This window comes from Rhamphochromis longiceps, linkage group LG23 (genome assembly GCF_057381845.1).
Source record: "Rhamphochromis longiceps isolate RC_006_pf linkage group LG23, R_longiceps_female_GT1.1, whole genome shotgun sequence".
Taxonomy (NCBI): Eukaryota; Metazoa; Chordata; class Actinopteri; order Cichliformes; family Cichlidae; genus Rhamphochromis; species Rhamphochromis longiceps.
Window position 1 is genome coordinate 7,596,959 of NC_140578.1, and position 26,692 is coordinate 7,623,650.

General features: G+C 39.8%; 3 protein-coding genes across 3 annotated transcripts; 2 read left to right on the top strand and 1 right to left on the bottom strand.

Moving 5' to 3' along the window:
• Positions 1 to 1,042: 1,042 nt before the first annotated feature.
• dhcr24 (24-dehydrocholesterol reductase) lies at positions 1,043 to 8,973 on the top strand. Its single transcript, XM_085398876.1, has 9 exons — positions 1,043 to 1,406; positions 1,984 to 2,139; positions 3,050 to 3,155; positions 3,620 to 3,738; positions 5,209 to 5,472; positions 5,554 to 5,697; positions 8,195 to 8,392; positions 8,490 to 8,668; positions 8,772 to 8,973. Exons 1-9 carry the CDS (start codon positions 1,176 to 1,178, stop codon positions 8,923 to 8,925), a joined length of 1,551 nt encoding a protein of 516 aa, XP_085255002.1. The 5' UTR covers positions 1,043 to 1,175; the 3' UTR covers positions 8,926 to 8,973.
• Positions 8,974 to 10,676: 1,703 nt separating this feature from the next.
• On the top strand, positions 10,677 to 16,749 carry LOC146641187 (transmembrane protein 205). The gene is made up of 4 exons (XM_085397684.1): positions 10,677 to 10,831; positions 11,525 to 11,747; positions 12,631 to 12,794; positions 12,881 to 16,749. Exons 2-4 carry the CDS (start codon positions 11,648 to 11,650, stop codon positions 13,181 to 13,183), a joined length of 567 nt encoding a protein of 188 aa, XP_085253810.1. The 5' UTR covers positions 10,677 to 10,831; positions 11,525 to 11,647; the 3' UTR covers positions 13,184 to 16,749.
• A 2,081-nt stretch (positions 16,750 to 18,830) lies between these two features.
• On the bottom strand, positions 18,831 to 25,393 carry slc35d1a (solute carrier family 35 member D1a). The gene is made up of 12 exons (XM_085397683.1): positions 24,981 to 25,393; positions 24,639 to 24,672; positions 24,449 to 24,535; positions 23,733 to 23,800; positions 23,550 to 23,621; positions 23,363 to 23,431; positions 23,032 to 23,134; positions 22,287 to 22,379; positions 21,672 to 21,739; positions 21,371 to 21,449; positions 21,205 to 21,287; positions 18,831 to 20,072 (listed from the first exon to the last, which is right to left on the bottom strand). Exons 1-12 carry the CDS (start codon positions 25,088 to 25,090, stop codon positions 19,967 to 19,969), a joined length of 972 nt encoding a protein of 323 aa, XP_085253809.1. The 5' UTR covers positions 25,091 to 25,393; the 3' UTR covers positions 18,831 to 19,966.
• Between the last annotated feature and the right edge of the window lie 1,299 nt (positions 25,394 to 26,692).

Below are 26,692 nucleotides of genomic sequence, written 5' to 3' on the forward strand. Positions count from 1 at the left end.
TGTCATTTCTAATCTGTCCATCTTGACCACTGTAGAAAAAAGCCTTAACATCTTCAAGTCTGCCATATCAAGTCCACCACCTATTGCCCCTCAGAGACAGAAAGTTCGAACAGCAAGTGTGTGGGGCTTGTGAGCTCACAGACACAGCTGTATGGCTGAGAGGACCAAAAAAAGGGATGTCCAATCTAAATGCCAAAAATAATCTGAAACTGAGTGTCTACTTTCATTTGGCTTCAATTTTTATTTTAAACTCCAAAATAAAATTTAAAAAAATGAATTTAAAAAAGACTACACTGTGAACCTTGGTGGCCTCATAGCTGGCTAAGCGCATGCTTGTGAAAATGTATTCAGATATAGGTCAGCTTTTATTTTAAAAGGTGTAATTGTGACAATTTTAGCTTTTTAATTTTGCTATTAGTAGTAAACACAAACTCCAGACATTTAACCTAATGATGCCAATACTGTGGAAAGGTAGGCTGCTTTGATTCGACCAGAAAGGATCATTAATGTCTCTCCTTTCAACAGCTAATCTGCACCAAAGGGGGTAGGCGCACTTAGATTTATTACTATCCACTGATTTACATGCGCACACTATAAATGAACATGTATCAAATGGACCAGTTACTTTATAAAAGATGGGGAAAACAATGCATGTAACTGACCTACAGCCATGGACATGTTGGGAGTGCATTCATGCACTGATTATGACAAAGCCTGCTTCTGCAAGAAACTACAGAAGTTAATTTAAACTTAAAGTGTCCGCATTAAACTACAGGGTTCAACCTGTGATACTGTGTAAATACAGTGTTGTAACACAGTCTTGAGGACAGGGTGCATGGTGTGACAGCCTGCGTGCTCCGTGATTGGGTAAACAACAAAAAGGCTACTTTTCTGGCATTCCCTTCAGTCACTTAGTGGACCAGTTAACTTAAAGCTTACATGACAGGTTCCGCCCCTTTGGTATTATCGCCCAATCAATGTTAAGCAGGGGAGGGGCTTGCCTACCACCTAGCCGTGCTCACCTATCCCAGAGAAGGGGTGATCAGAAATCGAGTTTTGAGGGTTGGGATAATCAATACAGAGTTCACCAAAGCGCTACTTCCCCAGCTGAGAAGTGAAGCGGATATCTTTAGTTTGGAAAGAGAGGAGAGTGAGTGCCGATCTGCCCGGACACGATGGTTCCACTGTTGTATTTAGGAGGTTTGGTGGTTTTGTTCCTGCTGTGGATCAAAGTCAAAGGTCTAGATTACGTGATAGTTCACCAGAGGTGGATATTTGTGTGCTTGTTCCTGCTGCCGCTCTCCGTTATATTTGATGCGTATTACTATGCGAGAGCGTGGCTCATTTTCAAGATGTGTTCTGCGCCCAAACTGCACGACCAGCGCGTGCGAGACATCCAGAGACAGGTGAGCGTGTCCGCGTGAACAGGTGTCAGAGCTGCACTGTCCTTTTCAGTCATTACTATATAAATGCAATCCATCATTACTAAACTAATAAGGCACGCAGCTTCATTTCTATTACATCTCAATGTTTCATTCATGTTGCAGAGTCGTCCCTTTTAATTTGGGCCACCGTGATATTTAATGATCAATAACAATTACAGTCAAATAGTTAGTGATCATAAAGTTTCATGTGTTGTTTGCAGTGAGTCATGCTTGTGAAAACTTTAACAGGCTGCTTTTGATTCAGATGGGATAACATGTACTGTGTGTGTATATTCTGTGGATTACAAGCAGCTTTGTAAAGTTAAACAGTGGTGTGGCTTCACCTCAACTAATTAGACTCATTTAAAGGGAATCAGTTATTCAATAACTTAAACTTATTAACTGATCACTCAACAGCTGTATCACTAAAAGGATTTTGCTTATCCCCATGTCATGCAGGCTTTCATATACAGGAAAACTATCTTAGGAAAAATGTCCTCTCATATACATTGTCACCTAATGGATACCAACCATGACATCTCCATATGTGACATTTCAGGTGCGCGACTGGAGAAAGGAGGGCACTAAGACCTACATGTGTACAGGTCGCCCCGGCTGGCTCACCGTGTCTCTCAGAGTGGGCAAGTACAAGAAAACCCACAAGAACATTATGATCAACATGATGGACATTCTAGAGGTGGACACAAAGAGGCAGGTATGAGGGGGCAACAAACTCAACTCCAAGTGTTTCGTATCTGTGAACTCAACCAGAAATATTTGTAACTGATGAAACAGCATCAACCTGGGCTCAGTTCTGTCAAGTTCCCCAGATAGTAAGTCAGATAGTAATGAAAATACAATAGAGGTATTATTTTAAAAAACTGCACTTTGACATCTATCATTAAAACATATTACCGCAATAATAAAAACTTTCTATCTGTAGGGAAAAGAATGGCTATGTTAATTTACCACGTCTTGTTTTATGATGTGAATGGCAGCTATTTGATTGATTTTGTCTGTTTATTTATAAAACTCAGCAACAATGAGCCAATCAGATAAAAGTTGGGTGAATTATTGCAATATCTTAACCAGACATTAATGTTAAGTGTTAAAACTTTGAGAGAAATTGAAGACCTAATTAAAAGTGGAAAACTATTCTCGACCAGCGACTGAAAATTATTGATCGTCCTTAACCCTTAGTCTTTAAGGTAGACTGAGCAGTTTATAAATGTCCATGTAGTCCATGCAGTCCAAATAGTCCAGACAGTGTTGGAATCAAACAGTTTGTACATGGATGGATAGACTGAGGCCATTTCTTACATTCACAGAAAGTGTTTATTTCTGCAAGGCAGATTGTCTAATTATTTGGCTCAATACTTTCATGCAGGCACGAGTTCCACGTAAATTGTGAGGATCTATCTTTTGAGACAAAGATAGAGAGGCAACATGATTTGGACATGTGTTTGAGGAGGGATAGTGTTGAATATAGAGTTGGCAGGCAGAAGCAAAAGAGGAAGCTGTAGTGAAGAATGACATGCAGAGGGGTTGGTGTGACAAAGGAGGGTGAGATGGAAGCAGGAGAACCTGCTGGTGGATTGTTACTTAAAAATATATTTGTTTTTTAGGTGGTTAGAGTTGAACCGCTGGCAAACATGGGTCAAGTCACCGCTCTCCTCAATTCCATCGGCTGGACATTGCCAGTGCTGCCAGAGCTGGATGACCTCACTGTGGGTACGTTGTGCTTTATTTTCATTGGAATCATGGATCGGCACCTTCTGTGGTTTCTGCAAATAGAGAGATGTACCGATGATGTCGACACCGATATCACTGATGTAAATCCTGCATTTCCTCTGTCAGTCACTGCATCCTGTTTAGAGCCTCAACGACTTTTCTAATCGCATTAGAGGACTGATGTTGTAGCTCAAAAGACGAAACTGGGAGGAAATGGCTGCAGTGTTGGAAACACCCCTGGATTGGGTTTCATAATGGATTTCCTGATGCTATAAACAACGCATCAACAGTCTAATGTTTTCCAATCAGGTCGCAGTACATTCATTTATCCTCATGTCCACACACGCGCGCACACTCACAGCAGGCAGATGTTCCTGTCTGCTCATGTGTCCGCCTGGTGTTGTACTCACCCGGGTAGAAATTGAATTAGTAAAGGACGTTTATGATTCTCTGTCCTCTCTCAGGTGGGCTAGTGATGGGTACCGGCATAGAGTCGTCATCCCATATTTATGGGCTGTTTCAGCACATCTGTGTTGCCTATGAACTGGTTCTAGCTGATGGCAGTTTAGTACGCTGCACAGAGGTGAGTATTGATTTTGTGTTAAGTATATAGATGATATATGTCTGAGTCCAGGAGCTTGTATTCTAAAGAGAGTTTTGTGGGTTAGTATGCCATCCTTGCACTCATGCGTTACTAAATTATCTCTGCTTTTTGAGATAACAAAATTATGATTTCAATTACGCTGTCTCTGCTTTTATATTTGAAGAAATATCCATAGGCAGTGAAATCAGCTTTGCTCAGATGGAGTATCTGGTGTTCACTATATTAGCATGGTTTTAATTCATGGTAGAAGGTTCATTAGCAAGAAAGCACTAAAATTCCACCATGAAAAATAACTATGGAAACTTTTACCCTCAGTTTCAGTGGATAGAAACATTTCTCCTTCTTAGCTCACCTGGTCAAAGGACCAGTGAGCTAATCTGTTTCTGCACAGTTCACAAATCAGTACTCCTCCTCAAGTTATGATCAGATTTTAGTGAAACTTGTGCACACTGATCACCTAATGCAAGGGTGGGCTATTAATTTTCCTAATAGGCCACATAAGAAACTACGACTGTTTCTTCCATTCTCTTCCACGTATCCTTAGCAGGGTCGCATAGGAGGGTGCTGGAGCCTATCCCAGCTTAAGCTGAACTCAGTTCTGCTAAATAATAACTTCATCTCTTTATAAGTTTGATGGTTTTGCCCTCTGCAGCAAGCCTAGTTTTTCATGTGGCCACTTGGGAAAATTAATTGCCCACCCCTGATGAGTCTTCATCCCAATTGTGCTTAAGATCAGTGTCACATTGGTCATTTTACAGGCAGTTTTACATTTTTCATAACAATCGCTAGTAGTCCTAGATTTTAGCTAAAGGAAATTCATTTGTCCTGGATATGATTCTGAGCCTCAATGACAATAGATTTGTATTCTCATTAGTTTGTGTAATACAGCCAACCAATAACAACACAAACTATAGTTTTCTTTCTGTACTTCATACATTTCAGTAACCTCTGAATTGGGGTGAGCTACTATGTCACTGATGTTATGATTATCATTTTTGTCTCTGTTTAGTCTATTCTAGTTAATATTATCTATTTTAAGTCCTTCTGTTTACCAGAAATGGGCAAGAATTGAGTAAAAATTCCTGCGTAATTCCCTCTAACGCTCTCGAGCTAAAAATAGGCTATTTATCAGACGTTGTTCTATAATGTAGAATCAAAAGATGACAACTGTTTGCTGGTAAAATAAAATAACTAAACACAGTAATGTGGTTCATCAAAGACAAATACACTGTGTTCCAAGCCCCGTTTCTGGTTTGTCACACTTGCATGTTATGATTTTTCACCCCAAAAGCAGACAGCGTGATCTTTGTGAGAAGATAAACTGGTCGCTACTGTGAAGTATGTGAGAAAAACTGAGACAAATAGCCTAATCTCAGAAAGCCTGGCTCTTCACCGTCATATTCAGAAGAGGGCCACACACTTTTGAAAAAAATTTTCTTCTTCATAAAGGAGGAGAACACGGATCTATTCCACGCCGTCCCGTGGTCCTGTGGCACTCTGGGCTTCTTGGTTGCCGCTGAGATTAAAATAGTCCCAGCTAAGCCTTGGGTGAAGCTGCACTATGAGCCAGTCAGAGGGCTTGAGAACATCTGTAAACGCTTCACCGAAGCTTCTGCGAACAAGCAGAACACATTTGTTGAGGGACTCCAGTATAGTCTGGATAGTGCTGTTATCATGACAGGAACCATGACTGACCACGCAGAGCCTGACAAGGTAAGGCATCTTTGACTGTGCTTGCGATTTGTTTTCATTTGTTTTATCATATTAACCTTCCCGTTTCCTCTTCAACATCAGATTAACAGAATCGGCCTGCACTTTAAACCCTGGTTCTTTAAACACGTGGAGGGCTACCTGAAGAAAGACTGCGTTGGAGTTGAGTACATCCCTCTGAGACACTACTATCACAGACACACACGCAGTATCTTCTGGGAGCTTCAGGTACTCACACACAACAGATTTTATCTGCTTTAGGATTATATTGAGGGGGTGCATAAATCTGTCACATTTTAGCTTGTCATCATCTTACCAATTTGCTGTCTTACTTCTCTTTAGTAGGCTCTAATGCATGCTCTTTGTCTCTTTCTGTCTCTCTATCCCTATCCCTCACCCTCACACACCATTAGCCATTAGTGAGGAGGGCTTGGCATCCTTTGTTTCTGTAACAGTAAATGGTGTGATGAATTATGCATTGTATTGGTTTGACAGATTTAGTTGAGTCACCTCTGGGCTTTTGGATGCTCTGTTTTCCAAAGGATTTTGTGTTTGTTGACAGTGCAGGGAAAAGCAGGCAGAAACAGGGCTTAATGATGATTTGATTAAATCGCTAACTGACAATCTGTGATAGGAATCGTTTTTGTTGTTGGACATGGTGGCGTCAGACCGTGATTGGTAGGTTAACACTGCCCTCCGGTGGAAAGTAAGAAGACTAAAGCCAGTACTGATGCTACCATGCTATTTGACACACTGATCAGGCACAACATTATAACCACCTGCCTAATATTTGGTCGCCCAGTCGAGACATGGACTCCTCTGGACCCCTAATGTGTACTGTGGCACCAAGATGTTAGCAACAGATCCTTAATCCTGAAAGTTGTGAGGTGGGGCCTCCATGGATTGCATTTAATTGTCCAGGATTTGCTTGTCCCACAGATGCTTGATTGGATCTGGGAAATCTGGGGGCCAAGTCAACAACTGAAAGTTTTTGTTGTGCTTCTCAAACCATTCCTAAACCATTTTTGTTTTATGGCAGGACGCATTATCCTGCTGAAAGATATCACAGCCAGCAGGGAATACTGTTTCTGTAAATGCTCTCCAACATTGCTTAGGTAGGTTGGTACCTGTCAAAGTAACATCCGCATGGATGGCAGGATCCAGGGTTTCCCAGGAGAACAATGCCCACAGCCTCTGCCGGCTTCCCTTTTCCCTATACCACATTCTGCTGCCAGGTATTCATCAGATAAGAGATGCACACACATCTGGCCATCCATCAGAACCACCATTAAATTTTTGGGCAGTTTGAGCTACAGCTTGTCTGTTTGATCAGACCACATGAGCAGGCCTTCGATCCCCACATGCATCAGTGACAGTGATTCTTGGCGGCCCATGACCCTGTCGCTTCCTTGGAGCACTTCTGATAGATACACAGATTTGGAGATGCTCTGACTCAGTCGTCTAGCCATCACAAACAGTTGTCATAATGTTATGCTTGATCAGTATATGTCAGAATCAATAATATGTCAAATGTAGGGTCAACAGTTATCACAATATCCTAGTACATCTGGTCACAGCTTGCTATTCTAACCCTGGTCTGTGATTATGAATCAGTTCTCTGTGCAGCTTACAGTTTCAAAGCAATTACTTTTTACTTCTAATTTTGGGCTACAGACTGTGATTAATAAGAAGAATCCTAATGTTAGGTTTTGTATTGTTGATTGTCATTTATGCTTAGAAATATTTAACCATATATGCTTAGAGGTGTATAATCAATTGTGTAATGATAGGACTGTGATCTTTAGCAGGCTGCAAAGGCTTGGTGTGTATTCCACACTGGAATGCACACCTACATCCTAGGAGCATGGAGAGGTCGTACCTTGTTTTATTGTTTTATGGTAGGATTAACGTAGCTACGTCTGTTCTAGTCTAAGTGCTTTTTGTTTAGATGAACTGTTGGATTTTCCAGACCAGCAGGTTAAGGAAGTCGTTTATGGGGTCACACTTTGACCACACACACACACACACACACACACACACACACACACACACACACACACACACACACACACACACTATTCTTTGTTTACATGTATACCTATGTAAGATGTTATATGTTAATGACCCTATGCATATTCATGTAACCACAATAAAAGGAGTGCTATGGGGAACCTGGCTGAGAGTCTGACGGAGGTCGAGTGGTGGAACGACACTTGGCTCCAGGCAGGACTCCCTCATGCATGAGTAACATGAAGAACTTTGCCTACTTGTGTCTTGCTTTGCAGTGTAATTATATTGTCTTCAACGTTCCAGCGGATGGGTTCAAGCTACAAACCTATCACCTAAAATCCTGTTTTTATATATTGTAACTTATTTTGATAGCAGAGTCGTGGTATACTGTATTTTCAGGACTGTCATATTTAATTAAAATTCTCACTGTGATAGAAAGAAAACTTTCAAGAAAGAAGAGTTTTTTAAAACCTGATTTTCTTTTATTTTTACGTATGTTTGTGTGTCTACATGTTCTGTTTCTTTTGAATTTTAAATTTTAAAAATATATAAACAGAAAAAAAAAGGATGTGATCTGTGATTTTAAAATCAGACATTGAATCATGAAAATCAAGTACAGGGAATTCTCCACTTTAAAAAAAAAAAAAAAAGAGTCAGCACTCTATTACAGAGGGACATTTTAGTATCTCTGCGTACATTTGTGCCTTTTCTGCAGGATATTATTCCGTTTGGCAACAACCCCGTGTTCCGCTGGCTTTTCGGCTGGATGGTGCCTCCCAAGATCTCGCTGCTGAAGCTCACCCAGGGAGAAACCATCAGACGTCTCTATGAGCAGCACCACGTGCTCCAGGACATGCTGGTACCCATGAAACATCTGCAGGATGCCATCACACGCTTCCACAAGGACATTGAAGTAAGATGTGGATATGGATATGGATCAGTGTGCCGGGCACTTAGTTTATGTATGAGGTACTTGTGCTTTAATATTGAAATTGTTTGTGTTGTTTTAGGTGTACCCACTGTGGCTGTGTCCATTCCTGCTGCCACCAGGCAGAGGGATGGTTCACCCCAAAGGTCAAGAGGAGGAGCTGTATGTAGATATCGGGGCTTATGGGGAACCTAAAGTCAAACATTTTGAAGCTAAATCGTCAACAAGCCAGCTGGAGAAGTTTGTCAGAGATGTTCATGGGTGAGTCTCAAATTAAGCAAACAAATTGAAGCATCTGAAACAAAAGTGATATGAAATATTTTGCTTTAATTCACACTGCTTTTGCTGTTTCGTTGGCATGTAGATTCCAGATGTTGTATGCAGATGTCTACATGGAACGAGAGGAGTTCTGGGAGATGTTTGATGGACAGTTGTACCACAAATTGAGAGATGAATTAGGTTGTAAAGAAGCCTTTCCAGAAGTCTATGACAAAATCTGTAAATCTGCCCGACATTGACCCCTATCTCCCATCACCTGGTGCCTGAATTCAGCCCCGTGTCGCAGATACACGAAGCTTCTGTCGGCAGCTCACGCTTTCGTGAAAGCTGCTACATTTTGAATGTTTCTAGGAAAAAAAGAGAGCTCAAAATTTTCTAAAGTGGGACTAATCACACTGAAATACTTATTTTGGAAACCAGCCTGTGGGGACATTTTTATCAGTGTGACAAAGAAGCAGAAGCATTTTATTATGAAGGGTTTTTTATGACTTTTTTGCCTTCATATGAAAATGCAATGCTTAGTTCATCTTCAAACTGTTTAATACTGCACATATTATGCAACTTCTCCCTGTTTGGCAATTTTGTCTTATTGTTCCCCTAAGTGCCATACACTTTGAAGACATGTATAATACATGGTTCCTGTTTTTCAGTTTTAAAAAGTATATATTGTAACTTATTTTGATATCAGTGTATGGTTATACTATATTTCCAGGTGTGTATAACATGTAATTATAACTTTTCCTACAATAAAGCTCATTGCCATGCCTTTTTCCCATCAGTTATTTCACATTATTTGAAATGTCAGATAAATTATAGCCACCCATTTTATAACTAGTTTTTAACAAGGTTATTATAATCAACTGAAACTATACTAGGAATTAAAACTACGTGTGAAAAAATACTATCTGAAATAAATACATTAAATAAAAATACAACAGAAACATATTTAGTTTTGTCATTCTGGTAAAAGTCTGTACAGTGAGTATGAGGAGGCATTGTTGTTTTTATTTAACATTGAGGCTGGAATGTTTACTTTAATGAGTGTCCAAAATACGTCCCGTTCCTCTCCTTGAGGAAAAGACTCAAAAGAACAGGTGTGGTTGTGAACTGATCGTGGCTCAAGAGTTGGAAGTTCGCCTTGTAATCGGAAGGTTGCCGGTTTGAGCCCCGGCTTGGACAGTCTCGGTCGTTGTGTCCTTGGGCAAGACACTTCACCCGTTGCCTACTGGTGGTGGTCAGAGGGCCCGGTGGCGCCAGTGTCCGGCAGCCTCGCCTCTGTCAGTGCGCCCCAGGGTGGCTGTGGCTACAATGTAGCTTACCATCACCAGTGTGTGAATGGGTGAATGACTGGATGTGTAAAGCGCTTTGGGGTCCTTAGGGACTAGTAAAGCGCTATACAAATACAGGCCATTTACCATTTACCCAAACCTATGCACAACTTTACAGACTACCATCTACATGCTGTAGCTGCTTACTGTCACCAGAGGGCAGAGCATGTAAAGCTGATAATCGAAACAGAGATTATACTGAAATGCAAAGTAAGACCTGATTACATTAAAGATAATACTGCAAGAGGCATTCCAATACAATTACAGGCTACACAAGATAAACGAGACACTTTAAACCACATCATAGATAAATGTAGCCGCAGTAAAATATCTGCCTTCAACTGCAAAGTATACAAAAGAAGACATGCAGAGGTAGATTAATGAACTCACCACATACTTAGACAGTTGGGGGTCACCGACTGTGTCTGCAGAATATCCAATCCTACATTCCCATGTGGTCTGTAAATTTGTGGTTTGCTAATTTTGAAGATCATGCTTTAAAACTAGTGTCATGAGCTATTAAATTACATCGTTTTACTTCTAGAGGGACACGAGGAGTGGGCTATTTTCCAAAGTCATCCTAGTTACCACAATTAATTTTTTTAATTTATTTTTTTCTTACTGCAGAGTGTATGGAAACTTTTACCCGTTGAGGGGGAACGCGTATCTGCTGTTAAGACTACACGGGAAGTTTTTCCAGGGGACATCTTCGCGGGTCCGCCCTTTCTACAGACAGCGATAGTAGCTGCCAGCCGGTTTGGTAAGTTTACTATAAAGTGAACTGCAGCAAGGCGCCCGCAGTCTTTTGCCAGCACAGGTAGGTTCTTCACATTGTTTATAGCATTAAGTCTTCTTTCTTTTATCATTATAAAGCTCTCAGTTAGCTATTCAGTAAACGTTTTATAAAGTGAGTCACACAGTTAACCTTAGCTACCTGTTAGCTGTCAGTCAGTGTAGTTTTGTTACTACAGCTACCCAGCAATTTTCGTTAGCCGTGACTTATTATTGTAAAGGTGACTTTGACGATTTGTAGAAGCCACACGACTCGTTAAAACTTAAAGCTATCGAACCACCTTCGAGTGAAAAATTATCACAGCACTTCTGAGTTGTAGCTGAAGTTCCCTGTGTAGTTTTATGTGCAACAGAGGTGTTCCAGATTAACTGAATATTTTCATGCCCAACACATTAGACACCGCCTCTGCAGCTCCTTAAAATAAACTACGTATTAAATAAGATGTATCTGTTGTCGGTTTACTGTATTTAGTACGATTTTCGTAATTTTATTAATTTTGAAAATATATTAGTTTCCGCAACCTAACAGGAAAGTTTCTAAAATCGTTTATTGCATGTATTGTTATTTGGAAAGATCGATAAGCTTTGTTTGTAAAGCTGTGTCAAAAGTTTATTGCTACTGTGGAAGATTTGCCACAGTAGCAAATAATTTGCTGATAATTCGGCATTTAAAGCCAACATTTGTAGCTAATGGCACTTTGATTTTGCATGTTTGCAGCTGAGTACTCCTGCTAGTCCTCCATTCAGGGGGGAAAAAGAGGAAAACCCCAGGTGGTGGGAGAAAAAGCATTACCTGTTTTGCACACTTGATCCTAGAGGAGAGGGAGGCCGTGGAGAAAGCATGCCCACTGACCAAGAGCCCACCTTCACTGTGAAGCTACTGCAGCTGATTCTGATCTCCACTTATTGGGGGATGCAGATTTGGGTCACGTTCGTTTCAGGTGGGTATAAACATGCACACAAATACAGGATAAGAGAATGATAGGAAGTACAAGTGGTCAATAAAGAGATACCTGTTTAGTTTATAATCATTACTGAAGCACAGTTTTTTTTCTAGTGAAAACTGGAGAAAAAACCCTGGTATCAGTGTAGTCTCAGCCATCCTGAATGTGACACAATTGGATCAGAGTGTGTGTTCAGTATGTCCGGGGGCAGGGGGGGTTGTAACAGTTCTGCAAAACCCCAATTTATGTCATACTTCGGTTTTTAGGTTTTGGTTCTTACAGGCCCATCACTTGGCCATGACTAAAAGAAATTAGTGCCACTATTCTGACATATTTGAATTTCACTTGGTAACTTTACAGTCTCTAAACATGATTGCTTTCACCAGATTACTCATTAACACCACCACATGCATATCATGGGACAGAAAGATGAGGACAAAACGATACCGTGGATGTTTGTGACACACTTTTAGTTTCAGAATCATCAAGCATACAATGCTTTTAAAGTGCAATACATTGGTTGCACCTGGCTTTTTGTAGCTTGCAAAGTTTACACATATTGAATTTGTTATAAGGTGTGTACATTCCTTGCTTATGGAGGAATGCCCTTCACAAACTTGTGACCTGACCTTCCTGTTAGCTTTAACGCTGCAGTATGTTTCTTTTCTTTAGTATAACTGTGGTCATATTATGTCAGTGCCACTAAAAACTCTTCATGTAAATGTATTCCTGTATCTATATTATATAATTATAATTTTGAGATGAAACTTGATTTCAGACTTTGTTGTTACTGCTGTGAGATAATAAAAAACTTTTTTTTTTCTTTAAATAAAATAGTATTGATTTTGCCTGTGGAGTTAATGTCCTCGATTCTGCTCAGGTTTTGTGATGAACAACCACCTGAACAGACACACGTACGGCTTTATTCAGAGTCGTCTGGTCCCGTTCTATCTCCACCTCGGTTCAGCCTGTGCTTTCTTTAACCTCACTATCTATGCTGTGTATCACCCAAGTGACATGTTGGATGACAAAGAAGCCTTTCAGGTATGTTTTGTTTTATCATATCATTACATTGCATGACACTCATTTTGAAACATTTCCTAAATCTTTTTCTCTGCTTTTGCCACCAGATCTTCATCTTCTTTGTGTCCGTGACGGTTTCGGCCGTCAATGCTCAGTGGTTTGGCCAAATGACATCAGAGATTATGGCTGACATGCATCTTATTGAGCAGGCATGCGGACTGGGTCAGGATATCGGGCTGTCATCCAACCGTGAAGCTTACGCTAAACTATGTGAGACGGATGTCAAATACAGACACCTCAGCAGCCGCCTTTGGCTCTACAGACTGCTGTCCTCTCTGTGCAACCTCTGCTGCATTGGCTGTAACTTCTACAGCCTATGTTACATGGCCGAGAACCTTGTTGCACTATAAAGCTGACACATCAGGACTGTTGGAACCTTTAAATCAGTCCCTTACAAATCGACAAACACTTCATTTTTTAATTGAACTAGAACGATAACGATATGTATCGCGATATAACTTTTACTCGATAGAGAAATTAAGCTATCGCGATAGACCTCGCCGCTCTTGTCCTCTTAAAATAAAAATAAAAAATAAAAAAAATAAAAGTTTAGCCAATCCAAACTAAGTAGCGCAGAGCCGAACCAATCACAGCCGCAGCGTCACGTCGCGTGACTTGTTACGTACAGCACAAGTGCCAAGCCGCACGTGTGTTTGTTTGGGAAGCAGCCAGCGGGTAATGGAGGAAATGAGTGTGCCGACTAGAAAAATCAACCGAGCGTGACCGAAGAGAAAACAGATGATGGTTTCAATGCCGGAGAGATTGTCGAACGGAAGAGCCATAGGAGTTCCGTTGTGTGAAGGTATTTCGGCTATTTCAAGTCTGACAAAAAACAGAGTAGCGTGCACTGTAAATTGTGCCGAAAGCAAGTCTGGAAATACAATAAACTGGTGCATGCATCACACTGTGCGCCACGTTATTGTTTCGGTGAAAAGAATTTCTACAATACTGTTAATTCTACTCTCTGCAGTGTTTAAATGCTTACATATACACACAGTTACTGTCCCTCCACACATACGACTCGGTTCTGCTTCTATGCCCCAGCTTTGTTTACTTTTTCCCGCCGAGGCTTCTAGACTTCTGATTGGCCAACATTTCGGTACGGTTAGGAATCTAGCGCCACCTGCTGCTTTGGCATGTTCATAGCAGCGTTTTCCTTCATTTCTGCCTTTATGTGTGGACGGGATTATTTTTTAAAACGAAAACGGAAAATCTCCGTTTTCAAAAATACCCGTGCACGTGTGGACGTAGCCTCAGTCTCTGACTGGAAGCGCTAATTCGTCATTCGGCTTTTGTCAGACTAAAGTAACTGTTAAAACTGTTTGAAAAGCTAAGCTATACAACAAGGAGAGATTGAGAATTTCCTTTTAGTCCTCAGTTTATTTGATATTGACAAAAGTTAGTCAGTTTTGTCTGTTCTTCTGTAACACAAACTAAGATTTATTTTTACAATTAATATTTTGTTTCTAAGTGGAATTGACAATTTAGTCTGTTTTGTTTGTTCTATTTTGAAACTTAAACGCTTTAGCGGCTGCCTTTTGTGTAGTTTGCAATATTTGCCTTTATTTATCTGAAAAAGTCTCATGTTCCTTAAGTACATCTACCCTGTTGAACTTATTATAGGAAATAAATATTTAAATCAAAACAAGCTGCTGATTATTTCACATTTTACTTGTGAGCAACGGCACATTTAAATCTTACAAATATAGTTATTTGGCTTATATCGTGATAGATATCGTTATCGCCTGAAATGAAAAAAACATATCGTGATATGAAAAAATCTCATATCGCCCAGCTCTAAATTGAACCTATAACTTATATATTTAATTCATATTGTCTTCCTCTGTAAAGTGTGCAATGAAATGTCAGGTAAGCCTAGTTGCCCCTCCTAGCGCCTTTGGGAGTAATGAAAGGACACTGCCTTGTTTCTCTCATAAGGCTTGTGGAGAGGTGAGTCAGTGAGTGCAGTGTGGAATGCCTCAACTTTCACCTAGTTTGCGTTCACGGTGTCGGCAGCCTGTAGATTTCCTTTCACTACAACAGTTGCCTTAATAGTAACATCGAGCCAGTGGATTTTTTTTTAAGCTTTGTTGTAGCAATACAGAAGAGGCCACATCAGAAAACAACCCAATCCACTTGATATTTTTATAAGTATGCAACAAAAGGGCCCCTTTAGTTAGGGAAACTGCTCCAATTCTGCTCACTCCCACTCTTTCTGGTTGGGTGGAGTTTTTATCCCATATTTAGGGTAGTGTCACAGGTTTGTTTAGCTTCCCTTTAAATTGCTTTAAGATTGTGTGGGTGTGCGTGTGTGCTTCATGCTTCAGAGTGCAAGGTTGTACTATTTTTAGTTCTCCTAGCTCCTGTTGAGATGAAAAAACACTTTTACTGTGGTATGCATTCGGCGCTGCTTTTAGCTGTGCTGTGCATTAGTTAAACTGTAAACAGCTCGTTTGTATTTATTGAGGCGAGGGAGGAAGACTATTCTGCCGTACAGCAGGTCAGTCTAGTTGTGAGAGTCGTCTAACAGGTAGACCCTTGATCTCCTGCTGAGATAATTGTTCTGTTGATCAGTGTAAATCAGTGGTGACAAATGGCATTAAATAACTATTTTTGTTTAACAGCTTTGATGGTTGTAGTGATCTGCTGTCTAGTGATGCATTGATCCAGAAAATAGTGTGGGGACATGTTTTTTGATGTGGTTGAAAGTATTGGAATTTGCTGAGTTGATGTGGGTCTACTTAGGCTAAATGTCTGTAATAGTAATAATAATAGTGCCCCCAGAATGTCACAATGAAACTGAAAGACGTACATTAATACATGTGCAGTAACGTTTCCATTACCTCTTGAATTTCCCTTGGCCGATAAACATCCTACAAGGTGTTGCATCCTACATTACTTGATATCATGTGTTCAGTGTGAAAGGCACTTGTACTGGCACTTACCAGAGGTGATGCTGGTTGAGCAGACACTCATTTGACCCCTTTTCTTCTATCCGATATGGCAGGAGACTTGCTAGTACACACGGCACACACTACTATGGTTCTAGTACATCTAGACTTGTAGCTCAGGCAGGTCTGTATTAATTTGCCAGCAAGGGTTCTGCCTACTTGTGGTTATAATCAGCAGCTCTAACACTTTACATAATTATTACATCATAATACATTCAGACTTTCTCTTTGGATCAAATGGGGAAGTGATGCATAGCATCGAGCATAAGAACACCCATTGTGACCTTCCGGGAGCCCCGTAAGCAAATGTCTGAAGACCCAAATGAATCTCTGCATTTGATGTTTTCACTTAATATCCAAGCATGGCCTCTGTAAAAATTTGAACCTTGCATTTTGTCTAAAAGGAGAATATTATTTTGTATATAATGGTGAAGATTTAAAGTATTGTTTGGTCTGTATCTTGAATTCCTTGTGCTTTATTTTATAAAACCTCAGTTTGTTGTACATTAGGGTGTTTATGCACTCTCTTTATGGGGAAAATTATGTAGGCTTGAAGTGAAATCAATTTATATTTAAGTTGTGTTTTTCCACTACAGTTTTATCAGGCTGTTTTAGTCATAGTTTGAATATCTCTGAAGTCTTTGTTTCACACTCTGAACACTGAGGATCAGTGCTCATTTCTTTTAAGCTGTCTTTGCACATTGAAATGTTAAATCCCTTCCTGCCAGTGACGGTTGCTCCTTTTTGTACCTGCCTGGTTGAAATGCATCAATGTGTTTCATCTTTCTTCTGTTTGTAGCACATGTCTATGTAAAACTGCCGTTAACACCAGCACTTCCATAATTGAGAATTTACAGCATAGTGTGGATGTTAAAACTGCTGTTTTGTTCAGACTGGACTGACGAAGGTGCCTTTTTATGTGCCCATTTGTGGGACTTTTAAAAAAAACAAAAAACAAAAACAAAGCAATGCAACATTTGATAGCTGCACATGTAAGACAGGACACTGCTGTCTGTAAGTTCAGCCGATTTTTAATGTGTATATTGTATATCAATTTAAATGTGGTATGAGTATTAGTTTAGGTTACCTTTTACATTAATTTGTGGATATTTATGACAGTTTAAGTTTGAGGTAATGGGTTTAGTTGTACTCATTTAAGTTATGACCAGCAAGGTCAGAGAAGGTCATGAGTTGTTAATGGTAGTGGGTTTGTATCCATGATGTTTCAGCATGTGACTTTTTGTATTCAAATTATTTTCTATAAATTTCATGCCTCAACCAAAGCTTGCTGGTTTTTTCTTTTATCTATCTTTTATCCCTCCAAAGTTGTACACTAATATGTTGCACACAATGTAAGATGTTTTCCATTCAACTCACTTTTATTTTATTTATATAGGAGTAGCTTCAAGAGGGGGGAAAAAAAAAAAAAACTCTTAACAGGAAGAAACCTCAGACAGAACCAGACTCAGGTAGTTGCAACCAACTGGTGCAACTGGCTGGGGGGGGAGGCTAAAAACACACTGGAGAGAGCAGAGCCTCAGCCTATGACTGAGGGAGGTTTCAGTGTCACCTGATCCAGCCTCAACTATGAATTGAATATTGGAGAAATATGCTCTCTTCTAGGCTCTTTGGGTTGATTAAGATGTTCTTTGTGCTGGAAATACATTTGATTTTAGGTAAGGGAGGTCCTTTGGCAGATTCCACATTCAGCAGCACACAAGGCCCTCTTCTTAGCTGTGGTGATCTTGTGTGGTACTGCCCATCAGACTTCTTGTAGTTTGCCAATGTAACAGTGAATATACTTATTAAAAAGTAATTCATAACAGCTCAGCTGTTGTGTTAGATCGTTTTTCTCCTCTTGGCCTTTTATATCCGTGAGAGAATATATCCTTAATGCCTGCTTCTGTGCTTCATGCACTAGATTGAAGTATGACTGAAACGACTTTGAAATTACTGACTCTGGGAGTCTTTGCATATTTGGATTGAGCAGCACTGGTTTACAGACTTGTACCAACCACATGCTTCCATGGAGTGCCAACTCATACTTCTGTACTGTCTGGTCATTAAGAGGAGTTAATAGTGGGATTTGTGAGGGCTTTGATGGTAACTGAAAAACAAAATCTTGCTTTCTACAGCATTTGCTGCCTCCTAGTGGTGGCAAATTAGAAAATAATTAAGGTAGAAGCCCTTTTGTTAAGCTTAGTGCGTACTAAACTCTACATTTATGCCTTTAAAATGCTAAATCGTTCCTGAGGAAAACAGTGTTTTAGAGTAGATCTCAGTGCACATTATCTAGTATAAAACTTTAAAAGTGGGCCAACAGCATTTTATTAAAGGTGTTGCAGAAGGGGGCGCCATCATGCTACTGTAGTTTGTGAAGAGCTGGAAACGTAATATTTAAACAGTCAGTTATAGAGCCGTTGTTTTTGATAGTTTCTGTGAAACTAGAAAATGTTTTTACTTTAGAAACACAAAATCTGGCTAAACAGGGAATGCTAATGATGCAGATGTTAAAAAACATCAGTTTGGCTAACATTTTTATGGTGTGTCATAAAAAGGCACACAGCTAAGAGTCTCTGGTTGGAGCTGAACTAGAGAAGCTGGACTTAGCCTTGGAGGATAACTTATCAACCTGTGAGGTAAACTGGCAGATATTTAGTCTTTTCATCCTGCATTGCTGTAATCAATGTGGCACTTTCCCCACCAGGGAGTAACAAAGTCTGAAAAGTACAAAGACTGTAAAGTAACTCATCATAACTTTGAACATTTACTCAGCATAAATGCTATCTTACCACGCAATCCTACAAAACACTCAAGTGTGTACTCTGAACATTCTGTTAGATGCTGGAATGACATTACAGCAATGCAAACAACCACTGCATTAAGTTAAGAGTTTTTAATGTAAAAAATACATTGTGTTCCAGCTACAAGATCATGGGTACTGTGTTTGAGATGTGATCAGCATCTACAATTCACTAGCCACTCCACCTACAAATTAATAAGTCTAAAAAAAAAAAGTAATAAATATAAACTGATGATATTTATGTTTTGTTTTTTTTTTAAAAGCAGACACTTGTACCTGATAATTGAAAAAAGAAGGGGAAAAAAAGAGTTCCTCTCATAGTACTTAAAAAAACAACAACAACAATAAAAACCCTGAAACAAATTTCAGGAACATACATTAATCTCAATGACTGTAACAGGAGGCGTGGCTGTTAGTCACTCTTCTGCAGATGCTACCTCAGTTAAAAGTGCGATCACATTTTGTCAAAAAACACAAACGAATGATCCCCTTGTACAAATAACAAACCATATATACTGTTTGTTAATTCTGCATAGAGAGAACCAGTTACAGCTTTAAGAGTCCACAACAAACTTTCTCTAATACTGAAGGAGCAAAATGTAAACTGTCATCTCAAATTATCACCCCAAAAAAGAAGGCGATACTATTTAAAGCCACAATCCTTGATGAGAACTGATGGCCTGCTGCCCATCCGCTTTGGTTGTTTTGAAGGATGAGGTCCGGTCAGTGTCGTTACGTGTGTCTTTAACAAGCGTGTGACAGTGTTTGCGCAAAAAATAAAATAAAGTATGGAGACAAAGAGTTAAACGGAAAATGACAGTGTCAGTGCATCTCACTGTGCTCAGAAAGGCATCTATAGTTACATTCCTTGTAAACAGCAAAACTGAAAGGCAAGAACAAGGATTGTGCCTTTTTAAATAACTTCCTTAATATTCCCATTGACTCATAAGTACACACCAATGTGTAAAACCAGCTGATCGCGCCTGTGTTCCATAATCTCAACATTTAACTTTAAATGTTCTGTCTAAATATCAAATGTTTGTATAAATATTTTTCACCTAATGTTCCCTTATTCTCAAAGCTCACAAGAACAGTATCAAAATACAACATAAAAAAACAACAACAAAGAAGCTTATCTAAAAATCAACCTACAAACACTTGGGAGGGTTTCGTCACCATGGTAGCAGCAGAGAGGCATGGCAATGGTACTGCTCCATTTCCACAAAAACACACTGCGGAAGTGTCTGAAACACTGTTCCCACCAATCCCATGCCTTTACTGCCAAAATACTCCATAAATTACACTTTTACTAAAAAATAGAGTTTTTTTTGTTCATCAGCATAAGAATAAAAAAAAACAAAAAAACAATCCAGTGTCTGTCATACAACCACCTTGCCCTTGATATCCAGCTTGGTGTTTTCATTTGCTTTGCTGGACTGTTCCTCTGTAAGAGTGATGTACGAGTACACCAGGCTGCCAGCAATACTGCAACAAAATTGAGAGAGGTGACATGAAAATGTTGTATCAAAAGAACATGCTACAGCACATCAAAGTTGTAGAACTAGAAATAAGATCCAGCTGACACATCTGAATTCCCGCAGGGCTGGAATACAATATTATCTGTGTTAACAGAAACTTTTTATTTTCCCACCAGAAGAACAGATGCTGAGAACAGTTTGTATTTAAACTGAGAAACAAGAATTATCATGCTAGTGCTCATCATGCTATATTTAATCAGACTGTTTCATTTCTGATTCTGTATCAGATTTTTCATACTTCAACAGAAGTAACATTTTGTGCACCACTGCCCAATCTGCATAAAACTGAACCCCTACAGCCCCTCCTGTAGGTGGTGGGATCACAGGAGGGCAGACTTGTAACTACTTCAGGCTAAGTCTGTTCAGGCCCCTGTGGGCCATTCCCAGTTCCATGGTGGGACCCTGGAAACCAAGTCCCAGGCAGGATAAGCTGGTCCATTGATCTTTTGGCTCATATTGGTTTTCTGAACCACTCCAAGTTTCCTTTAGGAGACCCAACCAGGGGAAGATTGCCATTCACAACATAGTTTCTGGGATATTTGGAAAACACAAACCCCTCTGCCACATTAAGGTGGCAATTCACAGAGGGGCAGTGGCCCAATCCTCAGTTTCTAGGACTAGCTAGCAATACATGGACTGTAACTTCTCTGGTGACGCTTGTGGTGTATGGGGTTGAGATACTGATTACATATAGTTGGGATCTGTAACCAGTTTCTTACAGAAGAGCTGGACTTTGTTCCACTTTGGAAGTGTCCCAGATCAGATTACTAGATATATTATATATTATTATTTTTTATTTTTTATTTTTTTTTGCACTAACTTGTCTTGTAGCACCTTGGTTCCTGGAGGAACGTTGTTTCGCCTCACTGTGTATTTTTAAACTGTATATGGTTGAAGTGACAATAAAGTTGAACTTGAACTTGGATATACTTGCATTCTACTACTACCAGAGAATATGCTCCAACTACACGGGTCCTGAGTTCTCACTCCCCTAGGGGAAGGTCTATGCCAGGGTATCAGAGAGGAGGGGGTGACATTATTTAACCCTCAGATTCAGGAGAAACATGAGATCTGTTTACCTTATGTTCAAACCTAAGAAGTTAGTCCATGAGAAAATGTAGTCTCCACTGAGTACCATTCCAATGTATGTCACCAGGACATTCTGTAAAAATGGAGAAAACATTAACAAACCTGAGCATTTTGCATTGTTTTGTATTCAACAGTTCCCTCAAGCACGCAGCTCACCTTAATACAACCCACGATAGTAGTTGTTAATGCTGAGTTGTACTGTGTACACAGCACAGTAGAATACATCAGAATAAACCTAGGAAAAATAAATAAGTAATCATGTTGTAAATCACTCAACGTTTATTGGAGCCTGAAATTGGATTTCAAAATGTTAATGCAACATTGTAGACAAGCTGCAAGACAGAACTGAGACTGCAATACCGATCTAAGAGCAAATCACAGAAATTTGCCATCATCCAGATGTTGCACTGATAGTGAATTCACGCATGCCACATTTAATCTCAAGCCTGTAACTTACCCCATGACACACGACAGGGTGAACTGGGTGAGGAACAATGCATCCGACCAGCCCTCATATTCCACTGCCTGAAAGGAGAAGCAGAGTATGGGAAACACAAACTGACAACTAACAAATACATTAAACATTATATTTGTGTCAGCATTAAAAGCAAAGAAAAAAACGATTGAAACACGTTTGATTAGTAAAGTAAAATATTACATTAGTGGTTTTTGATGTGTAATGTCACGCATTCACTTAAAGAAAGTGAGCAGCCTAAAAACTGAGGCGTTTTAGTTTATATCCATGGTGGTTGCTCAGTCAAGGGAAGTACTTGATGCTGCTGTAATAACTCTGCTAGGTGCATAATAGCATCTTTGTGCCTTTCTGGCTGCTGGGCCCCAGCTGGGCAACCCAGAATGTCTGCCAACACTGACCAAATGAAAAGACAGCTCATATTTACGGCACACACCCATGCTTAGACATATGTTCGCTCACTTAAATGCAGAATTAAACCAAGCAATAACTGGTCGGTACTGAAATCATAACAGCTCTGGTAAAAAAAAAAAAAAGCATTAATTTAACAAATATAGTGTTAAAGTAGTAGAAGTAGAATAATAAATGCTAACTCCTCACCTTCTGCATATCTCCAGTCACATGAGCCAACAGCAGAGTGGGAATTATCATAAATAATGCATTGTAGTACAATAATCCATATTTCCCCAACTCCTGAAAAAATGAAAAGGGTAGAGAAGCAGGTGGGAAGGGAGCAACAGGAAAACACAAGTAATATGCAGAGCCAGAACAGAGTGCTATTCACAGGTCTTTCAGTGCATTCCTCACTAAGTAGCATACAGATGTCATGCATGGCACCACCTAAGACTTCTTGTGTATGCTCTGTTTCACATGGCTTCATCGGCTTCACCCCCTCACTCATACACACCCCTCTCGTAGTTGGAGCTCAGTCCTAGGAGATGGCGCTCCATAGGCGTCATACACTAAATTTGGATCGGCCCTTGCAGAAACGTGAGAACTGAGTAGTTCAGTTTGCCCTTGTGACATTAAATATGACTTGAACGAGCTTAAACAAGACATTTCGGAGTCAGTCCAAACAGATCTGAAGACTAATCTAAAAAAAAAATGTTTAGTTAAGCACAATGATATTTTACCAAAACAATGAATCACAAATATTTTCTCTTAATCTAATCAAATTAGTGGGAGTAAAAAGAACTGACTCAATGTATTTCCACACGCCAAGTTCTTTTGAGCAAGATACTGAAGGACAGTTCGAGTTCTCTACATTCACACGTAATCAGCTCAATGCCAAATACAGCTCCCACCCAACAATGGTCACTATTCATCAGATGCTGCCATCACATACCTTTGCGTCTAATTTTTGCTTTACATAGGCTCCGTTGGCTGCAGTCAGGATGTCGTTCAGGAGAATGAACATGTAGCCTTGCAGGTCAAATGATAAGTCAGCACTAGGATCAGAAAGAAGAAAAGGCAATCGAAAGTGTCAAGAAAATAAATAATGTGTTCAGTTGGCTAACATTTAAGCTGTAGTTAAGCTGCATTTAGGCAGGGCTCCTTTACAACTTCCTTGAAGATAATGGCAACTAAACTTGGACCTATATCCCGACAAAGCACCTCTTTGTAGTGAAGGTAAATCTTGGTTAACAGCCAGCACACCTGGATTTAGTAGAACTTACCTCGCGGCTATAAATGCCCCAAGGATCATTGTAAACACTGTCAGCTGAACTGGTCTGGAGAATTTCTTCCTGCCACAAATTAAATACAGTAAAGAAATTCAATATGACCACTTAGAACTGGAACCGAACAAAAAAAGGACCAGTAAATGGCGAAGAAAAGTAGGTTATCTGTTGTGTGGGATCTTACTTGAGCAGAAATCCCTCGGCCAGCATAGTGAATAAGATCGAGAACCTCCTGAGGACTGTAAACATGGGCAGACTGGTGCACCAGGTCGTAAACGGTGACAGAAAATCCATTAAACGAAAAACATCAACATTAATAGCCAAATAGTTTTTAACTGTGTGAATTTTTACAAAATGTGGAGCTTACTTTAGCCTTTTGGTTCCAAATAAACCAGTGATTTGATTTCCCACATACAGGAGAGGTAGAGGAAATGTCTAGGGAAAAAAAAGGAAAAAAAGGATAGGGAGGTTTTGTTAAGTAGGAACAGCTCCAGCATGGTTAAATGAATTTTCTGATGGACAGGCAGCGATCACCATAAACCTGACCTATTCCAGTTTCTGGGGGGGGGGGGGGGGGGGGCAATGCCATTTTTCAAAGGGTGAAGAAAAAAATAAAGGCTAATATATCTAATGCATATAGAGTATGCTAGTTTTCAGCAATATATTTCAAAATCTAGTTAGACACAGCTTGACTTAATGCATAAATGCTTTGAGGTTACAAGCCACTTACTCTATGTGTACAGTGCTTAATGTGTCACACAATTTGGGGTTCAATATTTAGCCCAAAAACATTTATACCTTTCCAATTAAAAGATAATAACTCTGTATACTTTCTAAACCACAGTCACTTCAGGTACTGCAGACACTGCTAAACTATTTCTAATGAATCTGTTTTCTTTTTTTTAATATATGTCAATACTGATATGCTATTAATGGGAAAATAGTTGCTTATATTGGCCAAATTATACATGTTAGGCCTCTGCATTTGATATTTGGACTGTTTATTAAGAGATGAACAGACTGCATATGGACCTCTGGAAACTAGTAATAAATGACTGGTACTCTTCATTTAGAATATCTCACCTTGCGAGGTATGGTCTCATCGCAGTCTGGGAAGCTGATCACCCTTGCAGCCTTGCCCACCCACAGCACAATCACGGTGGCTAACATCTGCACAGAGATTCATGAAGAAATCAGTGTCGATACCTGCCTGGTTTTAAGGTGTGGTGTCAGCTTGGTTAACGTAAAAGAAGAAGTTACACGTATCACGTACTTGTCCTATTCCGACACATATCGACGACGGGAACCTGAAAAAGTAGATGAAACTCCAGTAAATTTTAATGCTTTAGAAGTTCAGCACACTGTAGTTAGTAAGCTAACCTCGTACTTAACACTCAAGGGTTAAAATGTTGCCCAACACAGGCAACAGAAAGAGAGGCTCCCTGCAGTGTGAACCACAAGATTACCATCACTGGATAAAAGTTGCCGTTAGGCTAATCAGCACCGTGGTGTTGCCTGCTCTGCTCAGCCTGCACAACTTCCACAAGCTAGGTTAGCTAGCATGGAAACAGCTTATCGACCGTAACCGTGACAGGCGTTACCGCTATGCCGTTACCTGTAGTTAGTGAGAACACTCTTGTTCACCACGACGATCAGGAACGAGCTGAGACCGTAAAACCCGGCAGCAAACAGCTTCACGACCAGCGTCGGAGGTTTGTCCGCCATCCCCGACAAGTTCTCATTCCTCTCTGAGAGTCGGCTCTTCCCCTGCCCATCACTTCTTCACTGTAGGCTCACCCACCTACACACACACACACACGTTTCACAACTTCCGCCCCAAGTCTGAGCATCACATTACGCGCAACAAATTTAACCACGAAATTTAACCATGAAATGAACGAGTTTTTTTGTTTTTGTTTGTTTGTTTGTTTGTTTGTACAAATCTAGCACTGCGAATGAAATCACCAGCCAGGCTTAGCTTATTTTTTGCATTCTACTTTCTTTTGACATGGAGCATTAAACTTAAAGCAAGAATCGGACGGATATTTGATCTTTCCTGCAGCTTTATTATCCCCCCAGCTTTCACAAACACATCTGATTTACAGGCAGGTCGGCACTTCCCGGTTTTTAACCTGACATGTGATGCGATTAGTCCAATCACAAATTAGAAGGTTTTTGTTGTTGTTCTTTATTACATGTAATGTAATAGGCGAGATAAGTTATTTATTCACCACATTTCAAACACCACAGCTAGTCAAGATAAATTCAAAATCCAAGATAAAAGATAATAACGGCAATAACAATAAAAACAACAAAAATTAAAACAAGGGCGATGGCATAGCTACACTGTTAGTTAAAAGCAACCGTGAATCTAAAGCTGTGCTCTTTACAAAATAGCTAGGGTTGGAGACGATGTGACCGCAATGGGTAGCTGGTTCCAAAATGCCCAAATGCAATAGATATTTATTGAAAATGTTTATGGTGGCAACTACGAAGGCTATAACTAGGCATTGCCTCCTACAGGGCAATGGGTTGTTTGGAAGAATTATAATAAAAATACATTTAAAAAACAGAAATGTACATATGTGAACTGCTAGGTAACCAGATCTTGCAGACCTTGAGATCTACTAGGTTTGTATACATTAAACACTATAGATTTATATTTAGGGCCAAAATCATTCAAAGATGTATAAACAATCTGTAATATTTTAAATTTAATTCTGTATTTTACTGGAAGCCAATGCAGGGAGACGACAATTGGAGTGATATGGGAGACCAAGGAAAAGATCATTGCAACAGTCTACAGAAAAACAGGCATGAATGAGCTTCTCCAGATAAAAATATCCCAGTTTAGCCAAATTACTAAGATCCCAAAAGGCTGATTTAGTTACAGCACAAATATAGTTAGTGAAACTAAAGCCCTCTTTTATTGTTGCACCAAGATTTTTCACACAAGTTTTAGATTTGTGGTTTTACATATACAGATATAAAGTTATAAGTAACCCATGCAATTAATTGCATGAATCGTATTTCACACTATGATCACATGCAGCAGCAGTATAAAATGTATCTCCAAAAGTTGATTCTGTACATCTGGACGTAGCGTTTTCAGTGGGAGAAACATTTCGTCACTCATCCAAGTGACTTCTTCAGTTTCTGGTGACTACAGGTTTCCCCGGTCTTCTAAACAGTACATTTGCATAATGACTGTTGTTGATCAACAGTCATGAGAATTTGCATATAATCATGATGAAGGAACTGACCTCCCAGCCCATTGTTCCTTCAGTGGGCTGTTTTCAGTCATTAAACACAGCACATGACAGGAAC